Source organism: Hylobates moloch, unplaced genomic scaffold, assembly GCF_009828535.3.
Source record: "Hylobates moloch isolate HMO894 unplaced genomic scaffold, HMol_V3 SCAFFOLD_12, whole genome shotgun sequence".
Taxonomy (NCBI): Eukaryota; Metazoa; Chordata; class Mammalia; order Primates; family Hylobatidae; genus Hylobates; species Hylobates moloch.
In genome coordinates this window covers 19,556,683-19,583,495 of record NW_026652287.1, presented here as the reverse complement: position 1 = coordinate 19,583,495, position 26,813 = coordinate 19,556,683, and the positions used below count along the sequence as shown (strand labels likewise).

Below are 26,813 nucleotides of genomic sequence, written 5' to 3'. Positions count from 1 at the left end.
AGCCATTCAGGTCTCAGTCTAAATGTCATGTCCTCATAGAGGCCTTCCATGATAGCCTAAGCAAAGCAGCGTCCCCCTCCCCCTCACCCTGTGGAATGATTTGTCAACTTGCTTCTCACCCATGACCCCACTAGAGTATAAGCTCCAGGGGGGCAGGGACCAGGCTCTCTGCTTCCTGCTATCCCCTCAGCACGTGGCACAGGCCCTGGCACATAGTAGGTGCTCAATAACTATTTGTTGCATTAATGACTATTTGAAAAGGACCTAAGGTAAGGGGCTGGGGGGGGCCTTTCCCAGCCTGCAGGCTCCCTGGATGGTGGGGACTTCCAGAAAGGCAGCTGCCCCATCTGTCCTGGGAGGCGGTGGACTAGAGGGGAAGGGGATGGATTTAGCATGAAGCAGCCAAGAGTTCTCATCCTGGCTCTGCCACTTTCCTGCTGGCTACCTTCACCTCCCTGAATCTTGGAGTCTTCATCTATAGTACAGAGATAATCACTCCCACCTCACGGGGTTTGGGGGACGACTTGTGGGCACAGGGCTGACCTAAGTGCTCAATAACTTGGAGAGATTATCTGGCACAATTATCTGGTATGATCTCCCAGTTTTCCTGCCCCCAAGGAGCACGCTCCAAGAGGGGGTACTCAATTTTATAACCACAGTAACCACAAACCACTTTCCCATCTGTAAAATGGGCTTCATTGCCTGTTGCCTGCTTCAGAGGGTGGACTTGAAGGCACTTCGCAGCCTCATAAAGTTGCTGTGGGCATTGAATGCTCTCAGCCCATCAGTTTGAGTTTGGGATTCCTGCTGAAGAAATGGTGAGAACTCCAGCCCCTGGCAGCTACAGGGGACTCCAGGGGGTCATCTTGAGTAGTCCCCTGCTTTTGTTCCTTCACTCCAGATCTGCTGTGACCTCCTCTTCTCCCCTTACAGACATCAGGGCGGAAAGATGCAAGTTCTCTGTAGCCTGTCTCAACAGGCTGTGCCCTCCCTGCCCTGGGAGGAAGGCCTCTTGCCTCTAACTCCAGCGTCATCATTGGTCCTCCCTCAGTGCTCCCCATTCAAATCACAGCACCAGCAGACCCTCAGCTGATCAGGCCAGAAACCTGGAGCCATCCACGACTCCTCTCGTTCTCCCACCATGGGAGAAAGAGAGAGGCTGGGAGTTCAATACCGGCCTGGCCAACATGGTGAAACCCTGTTTCTACTAAAAATACAAAAAAATTAGCCAGGTGTGGTGGTGTGCACCTGTAATCCCAACTACTCGGGAGGCTGTGCATAAGAATTGCTTGAACCCGGGAGGTGGAGGTTGCAGTGAGCTGAGATCGCACCATTGCACTCCAGCCTGGGTATAGAGTGAGACTGTTCTCAAAAAAAAAAAAAAAAAAAATTTGAGTCAGTGGACTAGGAAAGGCAGACCCACCCTCAATCTGGGTGGGTACAATCTAATCAGCTACCAGCACAGTCAGAATAAAAGCAGGCAGAAGAATGTGGAAAGACTAGACTGGCTTGGTCTTCTGGCCTGCATCTTTCTCCCATGCTGGATGCTTCCTGCCCTCAAACATCAGACTCCAAGTTCTTCAGCTTTGGGACTCTTGGACCTTCAGCCACAGACTAAAGGCTGCACTGTCAGCTTCCCTACTTTTGAGGTTTTGGGACTCAGACTGACTTCCTCGCTCTTCAGCTTGCAGATGACCTATTGCGGGACCTCACCTGTGATCATGTGAGTCAATATTCCTTTAAAAACTCCCCTTTATATATACATCTATCCTATTAGTTCTGTCCCGCTAGAGAACTCTAACACAGATTTTGGTACCCTCTGCTTAAAACCTTCCATTGGCTCCCCACTATCGCAAAACAATTCTCGCTTCCTAGCCGCAGCCTGTAAGGCCTTTTGTAATCCGCCCGCCATTACCTCTCCATCCTCCTCTTAACATTCTTCCCCTCACTTGCTCTGTTCCATTCATTCCAGCCTCCCTGCTGTTCCAGGAACACACTAAGCTTGTTCCTGCTCCAGAATCTTTGTACTTGCTGTTCCCTTTGCCCAGAATGCTCTTCCCCGGGGTGTCTGTGTAGGTGGTTTCCTCTCTCCATTCAGTGGCTTGCCTCAAAGATCACCTCCTCACAGAAGCTATCTGTGACCACCCAATCTGAAATAGTTGGAAATGCTCACGCCCTCCCCCATACTTCTTTAGCTATTGTATGCGGGGCACTTAGCACATTGCCACCTGAAATGTATATCCTACTTCTCTTTTTTTGTTGTTGTTGAGACAGAGTCTTGCTTTGCCGCCCAGGCTGGAGTGCAGTGGCACAATCCTGGCTCACTGCAACATCCACCTCGCGGTTTCAAGCGATTCTCCTGCCTCAGGGTTCTGAGGATTATAGGCACCCGCCCGGCCAATTTTTGTAATTTTTGTAGATACGGGGTTTTGACACGATGGCCAGGCTGGTCTCCAACTCCTGGCCTCAAGTGATCCTCCTGCCTCGGCCTCCCAAAGTGTATACGTTTACTTCTTGATCTGTCTGTTCAGGAGACTGTCAGCTCCTTGAGAGTAGTGAATTTTGTCTGTATTGTTCCCTGGTATATCCCAGGCTGCGGTCAGTGCCTGGCACACAATAGATGCTCAACAGATATTTACCGATTGGAGGAACACAGCCCCACCCAACCCCAGGTTCCTACCGGGATACTCACGTCTACCACAGGGGTCTGGTTCACACCTGAAGCTGGAAACTGGGGGCTAATGTGAGCCCCTGTAGACGGGCCCCTAGCCCCAGACACTGTCTCCGCCATTAGCAGCACACAAAGCACACTCAGTGCCCAGTGCAGATCCAGCCATCTGCCGGCCATCTGCCCCCACGGGGCCTGGCCCTCACTCTCCACTTCCCTTTCTGCAGTAGCTCAGTTCCAAACAGCTGGCAGCTCCAGTGGCCTGCAAGGTGAGAGTGAGAAGGGGGTACAACGTCACTGAAAACCCATGGACCCAGCAAAAGGGGCTGGAAGACTCTCACTTAAGGAACTGCCTTCCTGCCTCCTGGCAGCAAAGGAAAGCTGATGGAGAAACTGCGTTCTGCAGTCTCGCTGGAGAGGCCCAAGGCCCTGCCCATTCAGCGTGCAGATCAGATACGCCCTTCTTCCTGAGCCCCCATGAAAACCTACCCGGTCCCACCTGGCCCCCAGCCTGAGGTCAGAATGTCAGGGCTGCAAAGGACTAGGGACTTGAGCCAAGATTCAGAGTCTCAGGCTTCTGGGGCCATCTGGGTGAGATACGTGTGGGAAATGGGCAGTAGGCAGTGGGCGGGACTGCAGAAGCCCTCAAAACAAAACAAAACAAACTCTACTTCTAGGGGTGGACTTGGCCTCTGGGCCACCAGTTTGAGACCTGGAGAGGCTTGCCCACCACATTTGACGGAGCCCACTAAGCAATGCTGTTGTTCTGTGTCTTACAAGGAGCCAGGCTTTACATGGATGACCTCATTCTATCCTCACAACATGCCGAGAGGGGGTAGCATTACCATTCCATCTTACAGATGAACTAACTGAGGCAGAGAGGTGAAGCCAGGCTTGTTTCCCCCCTGCATCACGCCTCCCTCATCCAGTCCTCAGAACAATTCTGGAAATGTCACCCCCCCTCCCCCCGCCCTGCACAGCAGGGAGAGGGGCTCAGATGAGTTTTTGTTTGTTTTTGTTTGTTTGTTTTTTCAGATGGAGTCTCGCTCTGTCACCCAAACTGGAGTGCAGTGGTGCGATCTCATGTCACTGCAACCTCTGCCTCCCGGGTTCAAGTGATTCTCCTGCCTCAGCCTCCCAAGTAGCTGGGATTACAGGCACACACCACCATGCCCAGCTAATTTTTGTATTTTTAATGGAGACGGGGTTTCACCATGTTGGCCAGGCTGGTCTCGAACTCCTAGCCTCAAGTGATCTGCCGGCCTTGACCTCTCAAAGTGCTGGGATTACAGGCGTGAGCCACCACGCCCAGCAGAAGAATTCTGTAACCCGCCCAAGGTCACACAGCAAGAAGGTCACAGAGCCCACAGCCCCTCCAACAGGGAACTTAAGGGCAAGAAGGAAGTGAGTTGGTCAGAGACCGCGGGTTAGCAGTGGGGCTGGGCTGGTCACCACCATGTGCCTCTTCCCTCAAGACTAGGGCCAAAATGGTTTCAATTTATTTCAAAGGAATTAAACCGGAAAAACAAAAGTCCTCAGCAAACTAAATTTCCTGTTTTGGCTTTTTCATGTGTTCTACGATGAGTATGGATGAGTATGTCTTATTTTTGCAATTGGGAAACCAAACCCCATAAAAACGTCTTTTTCTTTAAGTCTGCACAGGTGTTTCTCAATGTACTGGCAGCCTGAGGGGGAGGGAGAGGAGGTAGGGAGGGGAAGAGAGGTCAGAAAGGCGCCTGTCCCAGCTACGGTTCCTTACCTGTCCACGGAAGACACGGCACTTCCTCTTCTGTGGTTCTCCCGAACCCCTCCAACTGGAGTCCGAGTTACTCTATTTGGCACCAAGTTGAAACACGACACCCCTGGTTTCAAATTCGTCTCGGCCACTTACTATCTTCACCTCTCTGAGCTTCTTATTCCTCATGTGTGAAATGGACACAAATGATGGCCGACGGGGTATACAATAAGAGCTCAATAAATGTTCGCGTCCCTGGTGTCCCCAACACCTGAAGATCAGCATGCGTCTCGTCTCTCTTTGCCGCCGATTTATTTTACTGATTCACTAGTGAGCATTTATTGAGCGCCTTCTGTACGCGTGGGCCTATGCCCAGCGCTCGGATGGTCGCCGACCTGCTAAGGGACAGGGGCGGGAAATCGGGGCTGCGCTTTCCAGGGAAGAGACCTCAGGAACATCTCCGTGCTCCGTTTCCCGATCCGGACGGAGGTTGAGAAGTCGAACTCGGGGCGCCCGGGTCCTCCGGCCGTGCGGGGAGGCGGCTCTTTCTTACCTCGGGCCGGGCCTGGGACCAGCAAACTCCGAACCTCGACCTCGCAGGGCCTCGCAGCCTTCCAGGTCCCTGGCCGCCGGCCCAACCTTGCGCCAGCGAAGCCGCCAGTCGGGGTGCCCCGCCTGCTGCAGCGTCCGGGCCACTACTCTTCCCGTCCGGTCCCGCCCCAGCTCGCCCCGCCCCGGTCCCGGCCACGCCCTCGGAACACGCCCCCTCGGGACACGCCCCAGAAGGCTCGCCCCACCCCTGCCCTTAAAGGTACAGCTCCCGGGGAGCTTCCTAGGGTCTTCCCACTCTCCAGCGTCCTCTCCCTCCGATTTGAAACTGAGATACAAGCCGATTGGTAAGGACTGCAGGAAGCCGGAGAGGGACAGTTAGAGGGTGAAACTAGGAGGTTCATTTCCGCGGGTAGAGGGACCAGAGGGTGTCAAGCTGCTCCTGGTAATGAATGGTGACAAAGAGGTTTGAGAATCCCAGGTGGAGAATGCCCCACCCTGCCCACGAAAGTTCTGGCGGTTTCACCAGAAATCCTTCTGAGATCCTAATTGGGTTCAGCATTCCCCTCTAGTAGCATAGCTTTGTTTTTTTCATTTATTTTTTTATTTTTTAAGCCAGGGTCTCACTCTATCACCCAGGCTGGAGTGCAGTAGCAGCTGTCACGGCTCACTGCAGCCTCGACCTCCGAGGCTCAAGCAATCCTCCCACCTCTGCCTCCCAAGTAGCTGGGACTACAGGCAAGTGCCACCACGCCCGGCTAATTTTGTTCATTTTTTTGTAAAATGTTCTCACTATGTTGGCCAAACTGGTCTTGAACTCCTGGGCTTATGCAATCCTCCCACCTCAGCCTCCCACGTAGCTGAGACCACAGGTATGTGCCACCAAACCAGGCTAATTTTTTAAATTTTTTGTAGAAACGAGGTCTCTATATGTTGCCCAAGTTGGTCTCAAACTCCTGGTCTCAAGCGATCCTTCCACCTCTGCCTCCCAAAGTGTCAGAGCTGTGTAAACCAGAGCAACTCCATCTCGAATGGGGCTGGATAAAATGAGGCTGAGACCTACTGGGTTGCATTCCCAGACGGTTTAGGCATTCTAAGTCACAGGTTGAGATAGAAGGTCGGTACAAGATACAGGTCATCATAAAGACCTTGCTGATAAAACAGGTTGCAGTAAAGGAGCCAGCCCAAACCCACCAAAACCAAGATGGTGACAAGAGTGACCTCTGGTTGTCCTCACTGCTGCACTCCCATCAGCGCAATGACAGTTTACAAATGCCATGGCAACGTCAGGAAGTTACCCTATATGGTCTAAAAAGGGGAGACATAGATAATTCACCCCTTGTGTAGCATATCGTCAAGAAATAACCATAAAAATGGGCAACCAGCAGCCCTCGGGGCTGCTCTGCCTATGGAGTAGCCATTCTTTTATTCCTTTACTTTCTTAATAAACTTGCTTTCACTTTACTCTATGGAATCACCCTGAGTTCGTTCTTGCGCGAGATCCAAGAACCCTTTCTTGGGGTCTGGATCAGGACCCCTTTCCTGTAACAAAATTGCTTGGATTACAGGTGTGAGCCACCACGCCCACCTTTTTTTCTAATATTTAAAATTTGTATTTAATTTGTTTTCTTTTTGCTAATCTCTGTATTGTTCCAATTTTAGTATATGTGCTGCCAAAGGGGGCACATAGCATCGCTTTTAAAAGAATGTGGCAAACAAATCAAGACTGAGGAGGTAGTGATCTGCTGATGGATGTATTAGTGTCTCCCCCTATTTCCAGTTTCCCAGCCTCCTGGGGAAGCTCTGTTCATCCTGCCTTTTCTTCTGCTGGGGGGATGGGGGAGTGGGAGGAGGCAGGCATGGGGGCTGGACCTGGGGTCCTTAAGGCTGGAGTGTGTCCTCCTAGGCCACTCCTGCCTGCAGCCCCACTTCTGCCATTAGCGTGCATCTAATCCCCCCATCTCTCATCCTTAGGGTAGGACCTGCTTCCTCATCATGGGCAGGACCCAGGCCCAACGCCAGGCCTGGCACTCAAGGCCCTTCAGCATCCAGCCCTAGCACACATTTCTGAAATCGTCTTTCTCCCTTACCTCCGCCTCCTGCCCAGAAGTGCTTCCTGTTCCCTGAAAGTATCGGCCTCTTGCTCACAGCCACCTGCCTCTGCTCCTTCCGAGCCCCCTGCCCTGATGACACCCTATCTCTTTTCCACCTGACAAACTCTTACTCATGTTGTCAGGCTCAGCTCAGAGGTCACCACCACTAGGTGGTCTTCCCTCCTCCCCACCCCTCCACATGGCCACAGGGCTCCCCACCTTCAGAGCACACCTCTAATTCCCACCTCTGGGCAGGTGACATTGTGATCTGGAGCATGATGTGTTTGGAATCGCAGAACACCAGGTTTCTATAGGACCTTCTATAAACACTTAGAGCCTGTCTTTGAGCCTCAGTTTCCCTCTTGGTGAAATGGGGGTGATACTAGTACCAACCTCCTGAGGTCCTTCCAGATGTTTTTCCTTATCTGAGACAGGGTCTCCCTCTGTCACCCAGGCTAGAGTGCAGTGGTGTGATCTTGGCTCACTGCATCCTTGACCTCCCGGGCTCAAGCGATCCTCCCACCTCAGCCTCCCAAGTAGCTGTGACTACAGTCGTGTGCCACCATGCCTGGCTAGTTTTGTCCATTTTTTGTAGAGACAGGGTCTCACTCTGTTGCCCAGGCTGGTCCTGAACTCCTGGGCTCATGCAATCCCCCCACCTTGGCCTCCCAAACTGTTGTGATTATAGGCATGAGCCACCATGCCTGGCTGAAATAGGACACTGTGAAGAGCCCCAAACCCCATGCTGGATGCTGAGTCAACACTCCCTCAGTGGAAGGGTTTGTTGTCCCTGTTAATTATTCCATTGTTGCCTGGGCACGATGGCTCACACCTGTAATCCCAGCACTTTGGGATGCTGAGGTTGGCAGATCACCTGAGGTCAGGAGTTCAAGACCAGCTTAGCCAACATGGCGAAAACCCGTCTCTACTAAAAAATACAAAAATTAGCCAGGCATGGTGGCACAAGCCCACAATCTCAGTTACTTGGGAGGCTGAGGCACGAGAATCGCTTGAACCTGGAAGGTGGAGGCTGCAGTGAGCCCAGATCATGGCACTGCACTCCAGCCTGGGTGACAGTGAGACTCCATCTCAAAGAAAAATAAAAAATAAAAATTATTCCATTGTTACAACAATGCATTAACTTACCTTTCCGTGTCCCCCACAGGCTGGGAGCACCTCGAAGCAGCACCAGGCCAGGTTCATCCCCATGTCCAGGCTGCTAGCACAGGGGTGTTCACAGTAGTGTCCGTGTGTCACAATCTCCAAGCCTGCTCTAGGGTCAGCTTTTCCCGGGGTCATCTGCTGCTTGAGAAGTAACTCCAGAATTGCTGCGTTTGAAACAGAAGTCCTCCTTCCCCAAGGGGCCTGATGCTGGTAGCTAGGGTGAGGCTTAGATATCACCATTCTAGGTCAGCAGAGCAGGTGGGTTACTACCACCCTGTCTCCCAGTACAGGCAAGGGGTGCTGGGGGAGAGTATGAGTATCTGTTGAGAGACTGCTGGAAAGATCCAGGCGGGGAGAGGAACCCCTGGGGACAGAGAAGAAAGATAGATGGGGCCTGGGATAGCCCCTGGTTCACCCCTGCTCTGGTAGACAGTGGTTAGGGTTAGGGCCGAAATTCCCCAGGCTGAGAAAGGCCATTTTGACATGTTAGGAGCAGCCTTAGAAGTCATCCAGATCCAAGTTCAAATCCCAGCTCTGCCATTTACTGGTTATTTGACCCTGGACCAGTTATTATGTCTTTTTGAGTCTCAGTTCCTCACATGGAAAATGGGGATGAAAACAGCACCTATAGGGCACTCATCAGGCTATAGTGAGGACTGAGATTTTATACGTAGGCTGGGCACAGTGGTTCACACCTGTAATTCAGCACTTTGCGAGGCTGAAGTGGGAGGATTGCTTGAGGCCAGGAGTTCGAGCCCAGCCTGGACAACATAGCAAGACTCTGTCTCCACTATTATAATTTTAAAGAACAAAGAGATTATATAATAAAACCCATAGCATTGTGCCTGGCATTTGTTAAAGTTGAATAAATTGAAGCTGCTATGATTATTATTATTATTATTACTTTTTTTTTTTTTTTTTTTTGAGACAGAGTCTTGCTCTGTCACCCAGGCTGGAGTGCAGTTGTGCAATCTCGGCTCACTGCCAGCTCCGCCTCCCGGGTTCACACCATTCTCCTGCCTCAGCCTCCCAAGTAGCTGGGACTACAGGCGCCCGCCACCACACCCGGCTAATTTTTTTGTATTTTTAGTAGAGACAGGGTTTCACCATGTTAGCCAGGATGGTCTTGATCTCCTGACCTCGTGATCCCCCCCGCCTCGGCCTCCCAAAGTGCTGTGATTACAGGCATGAGTCACCATGCCTGGCCAAGCTGCTATTATTATTATTTATTATTATTACTGAAGGTAAAAGGACCTGACACAATGTCTGGCAGAGAGTAAATTAAATGTCAATTTACCGCTTGAGCCTGGAAGGTTGAGGCTGCAATGAACTGTGATTGTGCCCTTTCACTCCAGCCTGGGTGATAGAGCAAGACTCCCTCTCAAAAAAAAAAAAAAAAAGAGAAGGATTTTGTGCTTGTATCAGTTACCTATTGCTGCATAAAAAAACATGCCAAAATTTAGAGGCCTAATACAATAGCATTTCATTATCTGTCAGGGTTTCCATGGGTCGAGAATTTGGGAAGTCAGGAGGCCAGGGCAGGAGGATTGCTTGGCCTTAAAACAACATAGGGAGGCCAGGCGTGGTGGCTCACACCTGTAATCCTAGCACTTTGGGAGGCCAAGGAGGGTGAATCACCTGAGGTCAGAAGTTCAAGACCAGCCTGGCCAACATGATGAAACTCTATCTCTACTAAAAATACAAAAATTAGCTGGGTATGGTGGGGGACACCTGTAATCCCAGCTACTCAGGAAGCTGAGGCAGGAGAATCACTTGAACCTGGGAGGCAGAGGTTGCAGTGAGCTGAGACCATACCACTGCTCTCCAGCCTGGGTGACAAGAGCGAAACTCCACCTCAAAAACAAACAACAACAACAAAAACAACATAGGGAGATCTTATCTCTAAAAAATGAGGGAAGGGCTCAGCTAGGCAGTTCTGGCACAAGTCTCTCCTTTGGTTGCCCAGATGTTTCTTGTTCTTCCTGTCACCTCAGGGCTTCTGCATGGGATTGTTCCGTGCGAGCTGGTTTCTGGGCTTCCTTAGAGCACGGCCATCCCAGGGCAGACATACTGCTTACACGGCATCTCAGGGTGCCAGTGCTGGGGTTCCAGGCATCAAAGCAGAAGCTGTATTGCCCTGTATGACTTCATTGTGGAAATGACACTGTGTCACTTCTTGTCACTTCTACCATCTTCACAGGCCCACCCAGATTCAAAGAGAGGAAACGTAGACCACTCCTCCCAACCCCCAGTGGGAGGTTTGTCAAAGTCACATCATAAGAAGAGCATATAAGGCTGGGCACCTGGCTCATGCCTGTAATCCCAACACTTTGGAAAGTTGAGGTGAAAGGATCACTTGAGGCCAGAAGTTTGAGACCAGCCTGGGCAACATACCAATACCCCCATCTTGACAATAAATATGAAAATTGGCCAGGCATAGTGGCACTCACCTGTGATCTCAGCTACTCAGAAGGCTGAGGTGGGAGGATTGCTTGAGCCCAGGAGTTTGAGGCTGCAGGGAGCTATGATTCTGCCACTGCACTCCAGCCTGGGTGACAAAGCAAGATCCAAAATACAATCTCCCTCCATGCCTTCCTTTACAGAGGTGACCCACGGTGGGATGTTAGGCAGCATGATGGGCAGCAGAGGGGAGCTGTATTTAGGGGGTAGGAAGAGCAAGGACCCTCAAATCCCACTGGGTGGACATTTGCCTACAGCATCACATGTGAGCTAATCGTGTCCTCAGAATCTTTGAACAAACCCCAAACCAATAAAAAGTAAATTACTATTTGTGTTTTGTTTGTTTGTGATAGAGTCTTGCTCTGTCACCCAGACTGGAGGGCAGTGGCACAATCTTGGCTCACTGCAACCTCCGCTTCTCAGGTTCAAACAATTCTTGTGCCTCAGCCACCTGAGCACCTGGGACTACAGGTGCTTGCCATCATGCCTGGCTAATTTTTGTATTTTTAGTAGAGTTGGGGTTTTGCCATGTTGGCCAGGCTGGTCTTGAACTCCTGGCCTCAAGCAATCTGCTCGCCTTGACCTCCCAAAGTGCTGGGATTATAGGTGTGAGCCACTGCCCCGGCTGTAAATAATGATTGAAGACTTAACGTTTATTTTGAGTATGCACATGTTTGTCTCATTTAACAGACCAATGGGGTGAGAGCTACAATGATCTCCAGTTCACAGACGGGAAATTGAGGTTCAGGGAGATGAAATGGCCTGCCCCAGAGGCACCCACTGAGAAATGGCAGAGACGAGATTTGTACCCAGGTCTGAGTGATCCTAACTGAGTCCCCCTCACCACCACAAGGAGAGTGCCCTGCTGCACCTGAGGGTAAGGCCAGATCTGCCCGACACTTGGCAGTCCTGTTTAGGAGGCCCAGGGTGCGGGTGGCAGCTCTGGGCACAACACAATTTCCTGGGGACATTGTGAGCAGAAGTAGTGAGGCTTCATGGGGAACTCAAAAGAGGAAAGAGAGACAATCAGAACTTTCAGTGTTAGTTGAAGAGGCCCAGAGACTTGGAAGGTTAAGTCAGCACGAGTCTCACCTCCAACCAATGCTTGTTCTCTCCCAATCATGGCAGCTCTGGAAAACCTTCATGCAGCACCTGCTCGAAAGCCCCCGGAGACAGGGTGCTCGTTACCTCTCAGCGCAGCCCAACTAACGGCAGCACACAGGAGCAGCTGTGAGGGAGTTTTTCATTGTCATTGCCTGCAGGCATCTCCACTGGAATAATCTTCCTGGAGAGTGACTTAGCCATTGGGTGCCATGGCTCACACCTGTGATTCCAGCACTTCGGGAGGCCAAGGCTGGAGGATTGCTTGTGCCCAGGAGTTCGAGACCAGCCTGGGCAACAGAATAAGACTGCTCTCTACCAGAGAAATAAAGAAACAGAGAAAGAGAGAAGGAAAGAAAAAGAGAGAGAGAGAAAGAGAGAAGGAAAGAAAGAGAGAGAGAAAGAAAGAAAGAGAAAGAAAGAAAGAAAGAAAAAAGAAAGAAAGAAAGAAAGAAAGAAAAGGAGGGAGGGAGGGAAGGAAGGAAGGAAGGGAGGGAGGGGCGGAGGGAGGGAGGGAAGAAAGTGACTTGGCAATTGATAAATGTCAACCTTTTTTAAATTATTATTATTTTGAGACAGAGTCTCACTCTGTTGTCCAGGCTGGAGTGCAGTGGTGCAATCTCAGCTCACTGCAACCTCCACCTCCCAGGTTCAAGCGATTCTCCTGCCTCAGCCTCCCGAGTAGCTGGGATTACATGTGCCTGTCATCACACCTGGCTAATTTTTGTATTTTTAGTAGAGATGGGGTTTCACCATGTTGGCCAGGTTGGTCTCAAACCCCTAACCTCAGGTGATCCACCTGCCTCAGCCTCCCAAAGTGTTGTTGGGATTACAAGCATGAGCCACCACTGCTGGCCATAAATGTCAATCTTAAGAGCCTTGAAAACACGTGTACCCTTTGCACCACCAATGTTGCTCTTGGAGCTTTTCTAAAGTAAAGAAGAGAAGACTTAAGCATCAGCATGTTTACCACAGTGATCTTCACAATCATGCAACAGTTGAAAACAATGTAGGTGTTCAAAAACAGGGGATTAAGCAAAGAGTTCACGGGACCTCCTATGAAATATTTTGCTATGCAGCCATTTAACACCCTGTTTCAATGACATTAAAACTACACAAAGTGGCTGGGCGCAGTGGCTCATGCTTGTAATCCCAACACTTTGGGAGGCCGAGGAGAGTGAATCACCTGCGGTCAGGAGTTTGAGATCAGCCTGGCCAACATGGTGAAACCCCATCACTACTAAAAACACAAAAAATTAGCCAGGTGTGGTGGCATGTGCCTGTAATCCCAGCTACTTGGGAGGCTGAGGCAGGAGAATTGCTTGAACCCAGGAGGCAGAGGTTGCAGTGCACTGAAATCACGCCACTGCACTCCAGCCTGGGCAACACAGCAAAACTCTGTGTCAAATAAATAAATAAATAAATAAATAAATAATTTTAGCCAGATGTGGTGGTGCATGCCTGTAATCCCAGCTATTCTGGAGGCTGAGACAGGAGAATCACCTGAACCCAGGAGGTTGCAGCGAGCCAAGATCAAACCACTGTACTCCGCCTGGGCGACAGAGCAAGACTCTGTCTCAAAAACAAACAAACGAAAAAACCAACCAACAAACAAACTACATAAAGAGGCCGGGTGCAGTGGCGCAAGCCTATAGTCCCAGCTTACTAGGGAGGCTGAAGGAGGAGGATAGCTTTAGCCCAGGAGTTCAAGATCAGTTAGGGCAAAATATTGAGACCTGCATCTCTTAAAAAAACTACACAAAGTATATATAATAGATTAAAAAAACAGATTTGAGACTCATTTATACAGTATAATCCCAAGTGTGTGTGTGTGTGTGTGTGTGTGTGTATGTTTACTTTTCTTTTTTTTTTTTTGAGAGAAGGCCTCAAGCCTCCCAAGCCATCCTCCTACCTCAGCCTCCCGGGTAGCTGGAATTACAGGTGCACGCCACTATGCCTGGCTAATTTTTTTTGTATTTTTAGTAGAGATGGAGTTTCATCGTGTTGGCCAGGCTGGTCTCGAACTCCTGACCTCAAAGTGATCCGCCTGCCTTGGCCTCCCAAAGTTCTGGGATTACAAGCGTGAGTCACCACGCCCAGCCCCCAAGTGTATATTTTAAACATATATTTATATCTGTGTGTGGGAAACAGTCTAGAAAAATATATGTGGAATCAGTTTTCTCTAGGATAAAGGAATTAGGCCCATGTGGTGGGTCACACCTGTAATTCCAGCACTTTGAGAGGCTGAGGCAGGAGGATCACTTGAGCCCAGGAGTTCGAGACCAGTCTGGTCAACATAGCAAGACTCCATCTCTAAAAAAATTTTAAAACAAGCTGGGTATGGTGGCACCTGCCTGCAGTCCCAGCCTCTTGGGAGGCTTAGGTGGCAGGATGTCTTGAGCCCAGAAGTTTGAGGCTGCAATGAACCACGATTGCACCACTGCGCTCAAACCTGAGCGACTCTGACTCTTAAAAAATTTTTTAATAGTCTGAAAACCACATTATTTAACATAAATAAATAAATCCTCTCCTCTACCCCTGTAATGGATGAAAAGTATCTGTCTCCCCAAAATGCAGGTGTTGAAACCCTCCCAGTGTGATGGTATTGGGAGGTGGGAGCTTTGGGAAGTAATTGGGTCATTCAGGTGGAGTCCTCAGGAATGAAATTAGTGCTGGTATAAGAAGACACTGGAGGGGTAGCTAGCTCTCTTCATCATATGAGAATACAAGAAGTCAGCAGTCTGCAACCTGGAAGGGGCCCTTACCAGAACCCCACAATGCTGGCACCCTGATCTTGGCTGTCCAGCCTCCAGAATCATGAGAAAGAAATTTTTGTTGTTTCTTTTTTTTTTTTTTTTGAGATGGAGTTTCGCTCTTGTTGCCCAGGCTGGAGTGCAATGGCACAATCTTGGCTCACCACAACCTCCACCTCCTGGGTTCAAATGATTCTCCTGCCTCAGCCTCCCGACTAGCTAGGATTACAAGCATGTGCCACCACGCCCGGCTAATTTTGTATTTTTAGTAGAGATGGGATTTCTCCATGTTGGTCAGGCTGGTCTCAAACTCCCGACCTCAGGTGATCCACCCGCCTCGGCCTCCCAAAGTGCTCGGATTACAGGCATGAGACACTGCGCCCAGCCTAATTTTTGTTGTTTCCAAACCGCCCAATCTATGGTACTTTGTGTAAACCAAAAATAAATTAATTTCTTTCTTTTTTTTTGAGATGGAGACTTGCTCTGTGGCTCAGGCTGCAGTGCAGTGGCATGATCTTGACTCACTGCAACCTCCGTCTCCCAGGTTCAAGCAATTCTCCTGCCTCAGCCTCCTGAGTAGCTGGGATTATAGGCGCCCGCCACCATGTCTAGCTAATTTTGGTATTTTTAGTAGAAACGGGGTTTCACCATGTTGGCCAGGCTTGTCTCGAACTCCTGACCTCCAGTGATCTGCCCGCCTTGGCCTTCCAAAGTACTGGATTATAGACATGAGCTGCCGCTCTCAGCCCAAAAATAAATTTCTAAGCACCCCCACAACTGTCTGAATGGACTTCCTTCTTGGCCAGGGCGCTCTTAAAATTTAACCTGAGAGACTGGTTAAGTCCATGATGGGAAGTGGGGGTTGACATGCCTCATTATACCTCTCCAGCATTAACATCAACATAGACCTTAAATCTGATAAGAAGCATTTGCAATCTGTTCTCTCTGAAGCCCACTGTCTGGAGGCCTCATCTGCATGATAAAACTTTGTCTCCACAACCTCTTATTGCAACCCACATATTTCCTTTCTATTGATCCCAGGTCTTTTTTTTTTTTTTTTTTTTTTAATTTTATATTTGAGACCAAGTCGCTCTGTCTCCCAGGCTGGAATGCAATGGCGTGATCTCGGCTCGCTGCCAACTCCGCCTCCTGGGCTCAAGTGATTCTCCTGCCTCAGCCTCCCGAGTAGCTGGGACTACAGGCGAGCGTCTTTTTGTATTTTTAGTAGAGATAGGGTTTCATCATGTTTGCCAGGCTGGTCTTGAACTCCTGACTTCAGGTGATCCACCTGCCTCGGCCTCCCGAAGTGGTGGGATTACAGGCGTGAGCCATCTCGCCCGGCCTTCGAGTACTTTTCTATGGGCTCTTACCTTACCATTGTTGCCATTAACAAAATCATTAAATCAGTTTTGGGAAGACTCTGCACATCAGTCTCATTTTGGGGTCTCCTATATGTAGTGGATAAGAATTAAGTCTTTGGGGCTTGGTGTGGTGGCTCATGCCTGTAATCTCAGTGCTTTGGGAGGCCAAGGTGGGTGGATCATCTGAGGTCAGAAGTTCGAGACCAGCCTGGTCAACATGGTGAAACCCCGTCTCTACTAAAAATATAAAAATTAGCTGGGCATGGTGGCACACACCTGTAGTCTCAGCTACTAGGAGGCTGAGGCAGGAGAATCGCTTGAACCCGGGAGGTGGAGATTGCAGTGAGTGGAGATCGCACCACTGCACTCCAGCTTGGGCTACAGGGTGAGACTGTCTCAAAAAAAAAAAAAAAAAAAAAGAATTAAGTCTTTGGATGAGCTCAACCCAGGTTCACTACTCACTTCAGTTTGACCTTGGGCAAGTCACATGTCATCTCTGTCCATGTTTAAATGGGACTAGGAATTTCTTGGATCTCTTGGGTTGTTGTGAAGATTAAATGAGGAAGTATACGTAAGGTCCCGGGACACATACATGCTCAATAGCTAGAGGTTAGATATTGTTCTCAGGGGTGGAACCTACGGAACACAGATTGCTCAGTGGTCAGACACAGCACACCCTGGGTGACTGGTCACATATGACGCACAGCAATGACCACAGAGGGTCATATGATCTGAAGGAAGGGAAGGTCAAAGGCCATGCACTGGGGCAATGCTGTTACAGCAGTGGGACCCACTTAGCACTGAGTGGGTGATTGCTGACATGGGTCTGCATGTGATATGGTTTGGCTGTGTCCCCACCCAAAATCTCATCTTGAATGGTAGTCCCCATAATCCCCATATGTCAAGGGAGAGACCAGGTAAAGGTGATTGAATCATGGGAGTGGTTCCCCCATACTGTTCTCGTGATAGTGAGTGAGTTCTCATGGGACTGATGGTTTTGTAAGTGTTTGGTAGATCCTCCTGCATTCATTTCTCCTTCCTGCCACCCTGTGAAGAGGTGCCTTCTGCCATGATTGTAAGTTTCCTGAGGCCTCCCCAGCCATGCCGAACTGCGAGTCAATTAAACCTCTTTTCTTTATAAATTACTCAGTCTCTGGCAGTTCTTTATAACAGTATGAAAAGGGACTAATACAGGGTGCTTTCTGCTTGGGGAGCTCTATCTTCTCAGCCTGCCTGGTGGCCTTGGATGGTGGGGACCTCAAAAACTGGCTAGAAGTGGGGGGTGGCCCCTGGACAGGGGCTGGGGAAAGGAGGTTCAAAAACTGGCTGGAAGTGGGGGGTGGCCCCTGGACAGGGGCTGGGGAAAGGAGGTAGACAGGCCAAGATACTGAGACGTGAAGTCTGCCCTTTGTCTGTGACTGCAAGCATGCTGAAGATCTAAGGAGGTGGCACTAGGGGCCAGTATGGAGAGGCTTTCATTTCTTCCAGGCTCAGAGAGGGAAGGTCACTTTCCTAAGGTCACACAGCCAGCAAATAACAGAGCCGGATTTAGAACTCAATTCTGTCTGACTCCACAACTCCATGCTCCTGCTGAAGTAAAATAAAAATACAGTGATGACTCTCTAAATTTAGTGTTTTATTTGGGAAGAAAGAATTGCAATTTGGGGCATACACATAGATTCAGTGGTTTTCAGTATGTTTGAAGAACAAAGAGCAGGTTGGACGTTTTATAAAAAGGAGAAAGGGGCTGGTCATGGTGGCTAATGCCTGTAATCTCAGTGCTATGGGAGGCCTAGGCAGGAGGATCATTTGAGCCCAGGAGTTTGAGACTAGCCTGATCAACACAGTGAGACCCCACCCTACCAAAAATAAAAATAAAAATTAGCCAGGCATTGTGGTGCACACCAGTAGTCTCAGCTATTTGGGAGGCTGAAGCAGGAGGATCGGTTGTGTCCAGGAGGTTGAGGCTGCAGTAAGCTATGATCACACCACTGCAGTTCAACCTGGGCAACAGAGCAAGCCCTGTCTCAAAACAAAAAAAAAGGAGGGAAACGTATTGTCTTGAAAAAAAGTTCATTGGCACTAGCAAAGTTTTGGGGAGCTGGAAGCTGTGATTGGTGAGTCACAGGGGTGGGTAAAGCTACTCTTAGAGTTGCAGCAGGGTGTTTCAGTAGCTATGAGATAAAACTGGTCTTAGGGTAACAACAGGCAGTTTCAGCAGCTGGGCTTCTGCAAAATTTAATTCTTGGAGCAGGTGCGTTGTGCTCTGAGTGCCTTCTCTGCCCGGATACAACAAGAATGACTCACTTTGTATATAATCAACCATCACACTCTTAACCATCACCCCACACCGCTGCCTGGTGAAAATGCTGATTGCCCTTGCTTCTGGCTGGTGATTTATTTTTTATTTGTAATTTTTTTTTTTTTTTTTTTTTTTTGGAGAAACACAGTCTCATCATCTTGCCCAGGCTGGTCCTGAACTCCTGGGCTGAAGTGATCCTCCCGCCTCCCAAAGTGCTGAGATTCCAGGCACAGAGCCATTGTGTCCAGCCTGTTTGGTAAATTTTTAAATTTATTTTATTTTATTTTATTTTTTTCTGAGACAGAGTCCCTCTCTGTTGCTCAGGCGGGAATACAGTGGTGCAATCTTGGCTCACTGCAACCTCCACTTCCCAGGTTCAAGCCATTCTCATGCCTCAGCCTCCCGAGTAGCTGGCATTAGAGGTGCCTGCCACCACGCTTGGCTAATTTTGGTATTTTTAGTAGAGACAGGGTTTCACCATGTTGGCCAGGCTGGTCTCGAACTCCTGACCTCAAGTGATCCGCCTGCCTCGGCCTCACAGAGTGCTGGGATTACAGGCGTGAGCCCCTGCAGCTGGCTAGAAAATAATTTAAGTCTTGATCGTCAAATGTGGGAGCAATGCAGCTCTCGACCATCAGCACAGCTGAGGACCGCTGTGCGTCCCTTGTCTGGGGGACTCTGGTTTCCTTTCACCCTCCAGGAGAGGCTGAGGAAGGAATACTTTCTGGGGAGCTTCCAGCAGTGCAGGGGCCACCAGGCCAGCTGGGTCGGCTGGGATTTGCCTCAGCAGTCTTCAGATCACAGCCTGTCCTCTGCCCAGCTGTGACTCCCCAGTGTCCCTGGCCATCTCCAGAAGCCTCCACCTACTCCTTCAAGGCCGGGCCCCTCCCTCCTTCCCTTGCTCCCTCCTGTTCCTGACCTCCAGGGACATAGACGCCTACCCAACCTTGCCCAATACTTGGCCCTGATCTTGTCCCGCCCCAGCTGTCAGTTATCAGACCTCAGAAGAGGGAACAACACCTCCCACCCCAAAACCCCAGCTCCCTGCACTTCCCCAGCTTTCATTCGTGAGTGTGCAGGAGGGGACGGGGAGGGAAGGAATTATGTAAATACCGTGAAAGAAAATGACGCGGCTACAGCTAAGGCTTTCTAAAGTGGAGTCGGGAGACCGTGGGAGGATCGCACTCACACCTGCTGAAGGTCAAATCGCAGAATGTGCCAATCGGTTTGGCTAACAACTGAAGTCAGAATCCACTGCCTTCAACATCTCTTAGCTGGGAGTACCCTGATGAACTAACCAATCAGAATGGGCTTGCGATAGAGGATTTCCGCCCAGCCAATGAACTGCCTCCGAAAACAACTTTTTGTGGAAATCCCTTATAAAAAACCTCTCCTGCCCTTGCCTTCCGGGATGCTATTCAGGGTTGCCCTGAAAAGTCCTATCTGATTCAGTGTATGCGAGTCGTAGTTGTTTCCTATGTAAATGCTATTTCTTTTGACTTTTTTTTTTTTTGAGACAGAGTCTCACTCTGTTGCCCAGGCTGGAGTGCAATGGCGAGATCTCAGATCCCTGCAACCTCTGCCTCCCAGGCTCAAGCGATTCTCCTGCCTCAGCCTCCTGAGTAGCTGGGATTACAGGCGCCACCACGCTGAGCTAATTTTTTGTATTTTTAGCAGAGACAGCGTTTCACCATGTTGACCAGGCTGGTCTTGAACTCCTGACTTCAAGTGATCCGCCTACCTTGGCCTCCCAAAGTGCTGGGATTACAACAGGCGTGAGCCACTGCGCCCGGCCCCTAAAGGTTCTTTAAAACTCCAGCTGAGGCTGGGTGCGGTGGCTCACGCCTGTTGTAATCCCAGCACTTTGGGAGGCCGAGGCAGGCGGATCACTTGAGGTCAAGAGATGGAGATGATCCTGGCCAACATGGTGAAACCCCGTCTGTACTAAAAACACAAAAATTAGCTGAGTGTGGTGGTGTGTGCCTGTAGTCCCAGCTACTTGGTAGGCTGAGGCAGGAGAATCCCTTGAACCCAGGAGGCAGAGGTTGCAGTGAGCTGAGATTGTGCCACTGCACTCCAGCCTGGTGTCAGAGCAAGACTCTGTCTGAAAACAAAATCAAACCAAAACCCAGCTGAGTGTTCAGGGCCCTGGCTGGTGCATGCCTTGTGTGGAGTAGCACATGTCATTTCCAATGTACTCAGCCTGCTGTTTTAACTCAGCACTTGTCCTTATCCAACATTGCATCTCAGCTTATCTATGTGCTTATTGTCTTTTTCTGTTGTCAGCATGAAAAAGCTCTGTTCATTCTACACATATTTAAGGAGCACCTACTGCGTGCCCGGTCCTGGTCTAGACACTGAGGACACAGCACTGAATATCATAGCCCTAAACCCCTGCCTCATGGAGTTTAGACTCAATTTTGGGGAAACAAAGAATAAAAAAATTAACAAGCAAAATAAGTAATGAGTGAGATGGTGTTAGATGCTATGGAGAGAATAAATTATGGCGGGTGGCGGGTGGTAAGGTGTGCCACTTGGGAGTTAGGGGAGAAGACTCAATTTTAAATAGGGTGATCAGGGCCAGGCTTGGTGGCTCATGCCTGCAATCCCAGCACTTTGGGAGGCCATGGTGGAGAGACTGCTTGAGGCTAGGAGTTTGAGACCAGCCTGGGCAACATAGCAAGACCCTTTCTCTAAAAAAAAAAAAAAAAAAATGTTTTTTTAATTAGCTGGGTGTGTTGTGTGTGCTGTAGTCCCAGCTACTTGAAATACTTTGGTGGGAGGATTGTTTGAGACCAAGAGATCAAGGCTGCAGTGAGCTACGATCGAGACACTGCACCCCAGCCTGGGCAGCAGAGTGAGACCATACCTCTAAAATAATAATAATAATAATAGTAATAGAGTGGTTAGCAAGGGCCTTCCAAAGAAGGTGACAGCAAGTGCAAAGGTCCTGCAATAGAACCATGCTTGGGATGTTTTAAGAACATCAAGGAGGCCAGGGTGGATGGAGCAGAGTAAGTGATGGGGAGATGATGGCAGATGAGTCAGAGAAATGGAAGAGGAGGTCAGATCTGTAGGCTCCTGGGTTATGGTATGGACTTTAGTTTTTAGAGATATGGGGAGCCATGGGAGGGTTTAGAGCAGGGGAGGTGCATTATCCAACTTCAGTCTAACGTGAGCCCTCTGGCTGTCATGATGAAAATTGATTTAGCATCCATGACAATTCTCAGCTGTATCAGTCATTACTATAATTGCAAAATGACTTTTCTTTTCTTTTCTTTTCTTTTCTTTTTTTTTTTTTGACAGGGTCTCATTCTGTCACCCACGCTGGAATGCAATGGTGTGATCATAGCCTGCAGCCTCGAACTCCTGGGCTCAAGCGATCCTCCCACCTTAGCCTCCCCGGTAGCTGAGACTATAGGAACACATCACCACACCCAGCTAATTTTTAATTCTTTTGTAGAGACAGAGTCTCAAACTCCTGGCCCCAAGCAACCCTCCTGCCTCAGACTCCCAAAGTGCTGGGATTACAGGTATAAGCCACTGTGCCTGGCTGTAAAATGATTTTTCTAACTCTATCATTATTTTATTTATTCATTTATTTTTTGAAATGGGGTCTCACTATGTTCCCCAGGCTGGTACCATCATTATTTTGATATTGATAGTTGGCATTCTCCAGAAAGGAAGAACACAGTCATCCTGGGGTCATTGTCTCCCTCCACCCCCTGGCCAATCACTTTCCTTTTACTTATTTATCCTCAGCACTCCTAGATTTTTATTTAAGTCAGTGTTTCTAAATGCATTAGTGTTGTTATTTTATGCTCAAACTGTCTCAATTTTAGCCAGTGGGAGCTTCTTCAAGCTGGTTGCTGGCCTTTCTGACATGTTCCCATTATTCTTTGAGCACCTCCTTGCTTTGGGGCAAAACAAGATGTTCCAGGCCCACTTTGCACTTTCTCTGACCCTGGAGTCAACCATTTCTCCTAGAGCCCTGAATCCCTTGAGTGGAAACGAGGATCTGGGCACTGGATGCTTTCATTGTTTCTTTTTATATTCTCTTTTCTTTCTTCCTTCCTTCCCCTCCTCACCCCTCCCCTCCCTCCCTCTCTCTCTCTCTCTCTCCTTCCTTCTTTCTTTCCTTCCTTCCTTCCTTCCTTCATCTTTCTTTCTCCTTCCTTCCTTCCTTTCCTTCCGTTCCTTCCTTCCCTTCCTTCCCTTCCCTTCCCTTTCCCTCCCTCCCTCCCTTCCTTCCTTCCCTCCTTTCTTTCTTTCTGCCTTTCTTTCTCTTTCTTTCTGTCTTTCCTCTCTTTCTTTCTCTCCCTCCCTCTCTCCCTCCCCTCCCCTCCCTCCCTCCTTTCCTTCCTTCATCCTTCCTTCCTTCTTTCCTTCCTTCCTTCCTCTCTTTCTCTTTCTTCTGAAACAGTGTCTTGCCCTGCTGCCCAGGGTGGAGTGCAGTGGCGTAACCATGGCTCACTGCAGACTTGACCTCCCAGGCCCAAGTGATCCTCTTACTTCAGCCTTCTGAGAGGCTGGGACTACAGGTGCATGCCACAATACTGGCTGAATTTTTTTTTTTTTTTTTGGTAGAGAAAAGGTCTGACTATGTTGCCCAGATTGGTCTCAAGTTACTGACCTCAAGTCATCCTCCTGCCTCAGCCTCCCAGAGTTCTGGGATTACAGATGTGAGCCACTGCACCCAGCCTACACTCGTTGTTTCTGGGGTGTCATTGCCCCTGGTGTCACTCAGTGGACAGAGCCAGGAATGACATAGATATGTTTCCAGATTTTGACATGTAAATATGAAAAGTCATGAGTTCCTACTGATAGCTCCAATTCCAGCTTAATATCACAGTATTCTTCCTGGGCTTGTAGCTTTCCATGTTTGTATTTTTCTTTTCCTATGGTGATACACCTGGATCCCAAATCAGCACTATATTTATTAATTTGCTTAATCCTAAAATACAAGAGAATGGTTTCAAACTTGTTATACTACTGTGAAAAAAACAAACCTATGACACAAAATTTAAAATTCAGCCTGGGCATGGTGGCTCACACCTGTAATCCCAGAACATTGGGAGGCTGAGGCAGGCAGATCACTTGAGGTCAGGAGTTCAAGACCAGCCTGGCTAACGTGGTGAAAGCTCGTCTCTACTAAAAATACAAAATTAGTGGTGGGCACCTGTAATCCCAGCTACTTGGGAGGCTGAGGCAGGAGAATTGCTTGAACTCAGGAGGCGGAGGTTGCAGTGAGCCGAGATCGCACCACTGCACTTCAGCCTGGGCGACAGAGCGAGACTCCATCTCCTACCCAAACACTACCACCTTCCTTTCAGTTGTCCTTCCTTCCTCCCTCTCTCCCTCCTTCCTTCCTTTCTTCCCTCCCTCCCTCCCTCCACTCCTCCCTCCCTCCCTCTCTTCCTACCTTAGATTGAAAGTATGCAGTTGAAGAACTGTGTGAAAAAGTTACTTGGGGCCAGACGCAGTGGCTCACACCTGTAATCCCAGCCGAGATCAGTCTTAAAAAAAAAAAAAAAGGTAGTTGGGTTACTTCTTCCCAGACCCCTATTCCCTTTAGTGTGCTTATGTTTATTTAATACAATCAGGATTATTTATTGTATTTATTTAACTACAATCAGGAGAAAACCTCTTTAGGGGTTTTCTCCATTCTATCGAGTTGAATGGATTTTTTTGTTTATTTGTTTTCAGAGACAGGGCCTCACTATATTGCCCAGGCTGGTCTTGAACTCCTGGGCTCAAGTGATCCTCTTACCTCAGACTCCCAAAGTGTTGAGACAACAGGCACGAGCCACTGTGCCCAGCCTCTTCATTCTTTTTTTTTTTTTTGAGATGGAGTCTCGCTCTGTCACCCAGGCTGGAGTGCAGTGGTGCGATCTTGGCTCACTGCAACTTCCGCCTCCTGGGTTCAAGCAATCCTCCTGCCTCAGCGTCCCGAGTAGCTGGGACTACAGGCGCCCGCCACGATGCCTGGCTAATTTTTGTATTTTTAGTAGAAACGGGATTTCCTCATGTCGGCCAGGCTGATCTTGAACTCTTGACCTTGTGATCCACCCGCCTCAGCCTCCCAAAGTGCTGTGATTACAGGCGTGAACCACCACGCCTCATTCTTTTTTTTTTTGAGACGGAGTCTCGCTCTGTTGCTCAGGCTGGAGTGCAGTGGCGCAATCTCGGCTCACTGCAAGCTCCACCTCCCAGGTTCACGCCATTCTCCTGCCTCAGCCTCTCCGAGTAGCTAAGACTACAGGCGCCCGCCACCATGCCCGGCTAATTTTTTGTATTTTATGTAGAGACGGGGTTTCACCATGGTCTTGATCTCCTGACCTCGTGATCTGCCCGCCTCGGCCTCCCAAAGTGCTGGGATTACAAGCGTGAGCCACCGCGCCCGGCCCACCTCATTCTTTTTTATAGCTGCATAGTATTCCATTTCCCAGCTGTTGTGTGGTTTATTTAATGAAGCTTCTATGTATGGGCTTGAGAGTGTTTCCAATAGTTTAAAATTACAAACAATGCTGCAATAAATAACCTTATGGATAAATACTTAGAGGTGGGATTGCTGGGTCAGAGGTAGATGCCCTTGGTGTTTTGTTAGACATTACTATTTCTGTCTTTTGCATACCCACTAGCAACGTGCATGTGCCTGTTTCTCCAGGCTCACCAACAGGCTATGTTGTCAAGCTTCTAAACTTTTTTTTTTAATCTCATAGAAAGAAATGATATCTCAGTGTAGTTTATTTAAAGTTTTTGTTTTTGAAAACACGTACTCTTTATCTAGTTTCTCCCAGTGATAACAACTTATGTAACCAGAGTATAAATATCAAAATCAGGAAATTGACTTTGATATGGAACTTTTTTTTTAACTTTTTAAAATTTTTTGAGACAGGGTCTCTGTTACCTAGGCTGGAGTGCAGTGGTGCAATCTCAGCTCACTGCAACCTCCGCCTCCCGGGTTCAAGCAATTCTCGTGCCTCAGCCTCCCGAGTAGCTGAGATTACAGGTGTGTGCCACCATGCCCAGCTAAATTTTTTTTGGATTTTTAGTAGAGATGGGGTTTCACCATCTTGCTCAGGCTGGTCTTGAACTCCTGAGCTCAAGTGATCCTCCCACCATGGCCTCCCAAAATGCCGGGATTACAGGCATGAGCCACCGAACCCGGCCTGATATGGTACTTTAAATTACAAATCCCAGCACTTTGGGAGGCCGTGGTGGGAGGATCGCTTGAGCCCAGGAGTTTGAGACAAGCCAAGCAAAAAAGTAAGACTCCATCTCTTCAAAAACTCAAAAAAATTAGGCAGGTGTGGTGGTGCCTGTAGCCCAGCTACCTGGGAGACTTAGGTGAGAGAATCGCTTGAGCCTGAAAGATTGAGGCTTCAGTGAGCTATGATTGCACCACTGCATCCCAGCCTGGAAGACAAAGTGAGACCCTGTCTCAAACCCAAGAAAACAAAAATCCAAAAACCAAATTACAGACCTTATTCAGATTTCAGCAGTCTTTACATGCACTCTGTTTTCATTGTATATTTCTTACTTCTTCTCCTTCTCCTTCTTCTGGACAGAGTCTCACTCTGTCATCCAGGCTGGAATGCAGTGGCATGATCTCAGCTCACTGCAACCTCCACCTCCCGGGTTCAAGCGAATTTCCTGCCTCAGCCTCCCCAGTAGCTGGGACCACAGGCACATGCCACCACCCGGCTAATTATTTTGTATTTTTAGTAGAGACGGGGTTTCACAATGTTGGTCAGGCTGGTCTTGAACCCCTGACCTCACATGATCTGCCTGCCTCGGCTTCCCAAAGTGCTGGGATTATAGACATTAGCCACTGCACCTGGCCTCTTCTTTTTTGAATGGTTAAGTATAGAGTTTGTTTTCACCCGAAGCTTGAGGTTGGATACTCAGGAGCATCGCTTCATGTTACCCTGAATGTACCATTCAGGGTATATGCTCTCTCACCATATATTTCTCTGAATGTTTATTTTCAGTGTAGCTTTAATTTGCATTTCTCCTATAGTGGAAGAAGCAAGCATTTTTCATAAATATAATGGTCACTTCTACATCTTTGTTCATGAATTATTTGCTGATGCTTTTTGCCCATGTTTTCTGTCTGGTTTTCACATTTTCCTTCTCAAACCTTTTCTTTCTTTCTTTCTTTCTTTCTTTCTTTCTTTCTTTCTTTCTTTCTTTCTTTCTTTCCTTCCTTCCTTCCTTCCTTCCTTCTTTTCTTTCTTTCTTCCATCCTTCCTCCCCCGCTTCCCTTCCCTTCCCTTCCCTCCCCTCCCTCCCCTCCCCTTCCCTTCTCTTCCTTTTCTCTCTCTCTTTCTCTCTCTCCTTTTTGACAACGTCTTGCTCTGTTGCCCAGGCTGTAGTGCAACTCACTGTAGCCTCGACTTCCCAGGCTCAAGCAATCCTTCCCCCTTGGCCTCCCAGTAGCTGGGACTGAGGCAGAAATTAAAATAATAATAATAATAAGTACTACATGTATTCACTCCAAGAGAAGAGCTAAGGCCCAGAATGTGGCAAGGCAAGGGTTAAAAAAGAAGAACAAGTTTTCCTCTGCTTAGCAGCTCACTTCAAGGACAGTTATAAGATAACGGGCTGTCGGAAGAGCCAAGGCC

At 48.8% G+C, this 26,813-nt stretch overlaps 1 protein-coding gene across 1 annotated transcript in view; it reads right to left on the bottom strand.

Annotated features, from left to right (window-relative positions):
* SLC8B1 (solute carrier family 8 member B1) overlaps positions 1-5,088 on the bottom strand; it is a 32,884-nt gene extending 27,796 nt beyond the window's left edge. Inside the window, exons 1-2 of the mRNA XM_032168597.2 lie at positions 4,428-5,088; positions 2,693-2,930 (exon numbers count right to left, since the gene is read on the bottom strand). Of these exons, the coding sequence (XP_032024488.1) occupies positions 2,693-2,848 (156 nt within the window). The 5' untranslated portion in view covers positions 2,849-2,930; positions 4,428-5,088. The remainder of the gene's footprint in view (positions 1-2,692; positions 2,931-4,427) is intronic.
* Between the last annotated feature and the right edge of the window lie 21,725 nt (positions 5,089-26,813).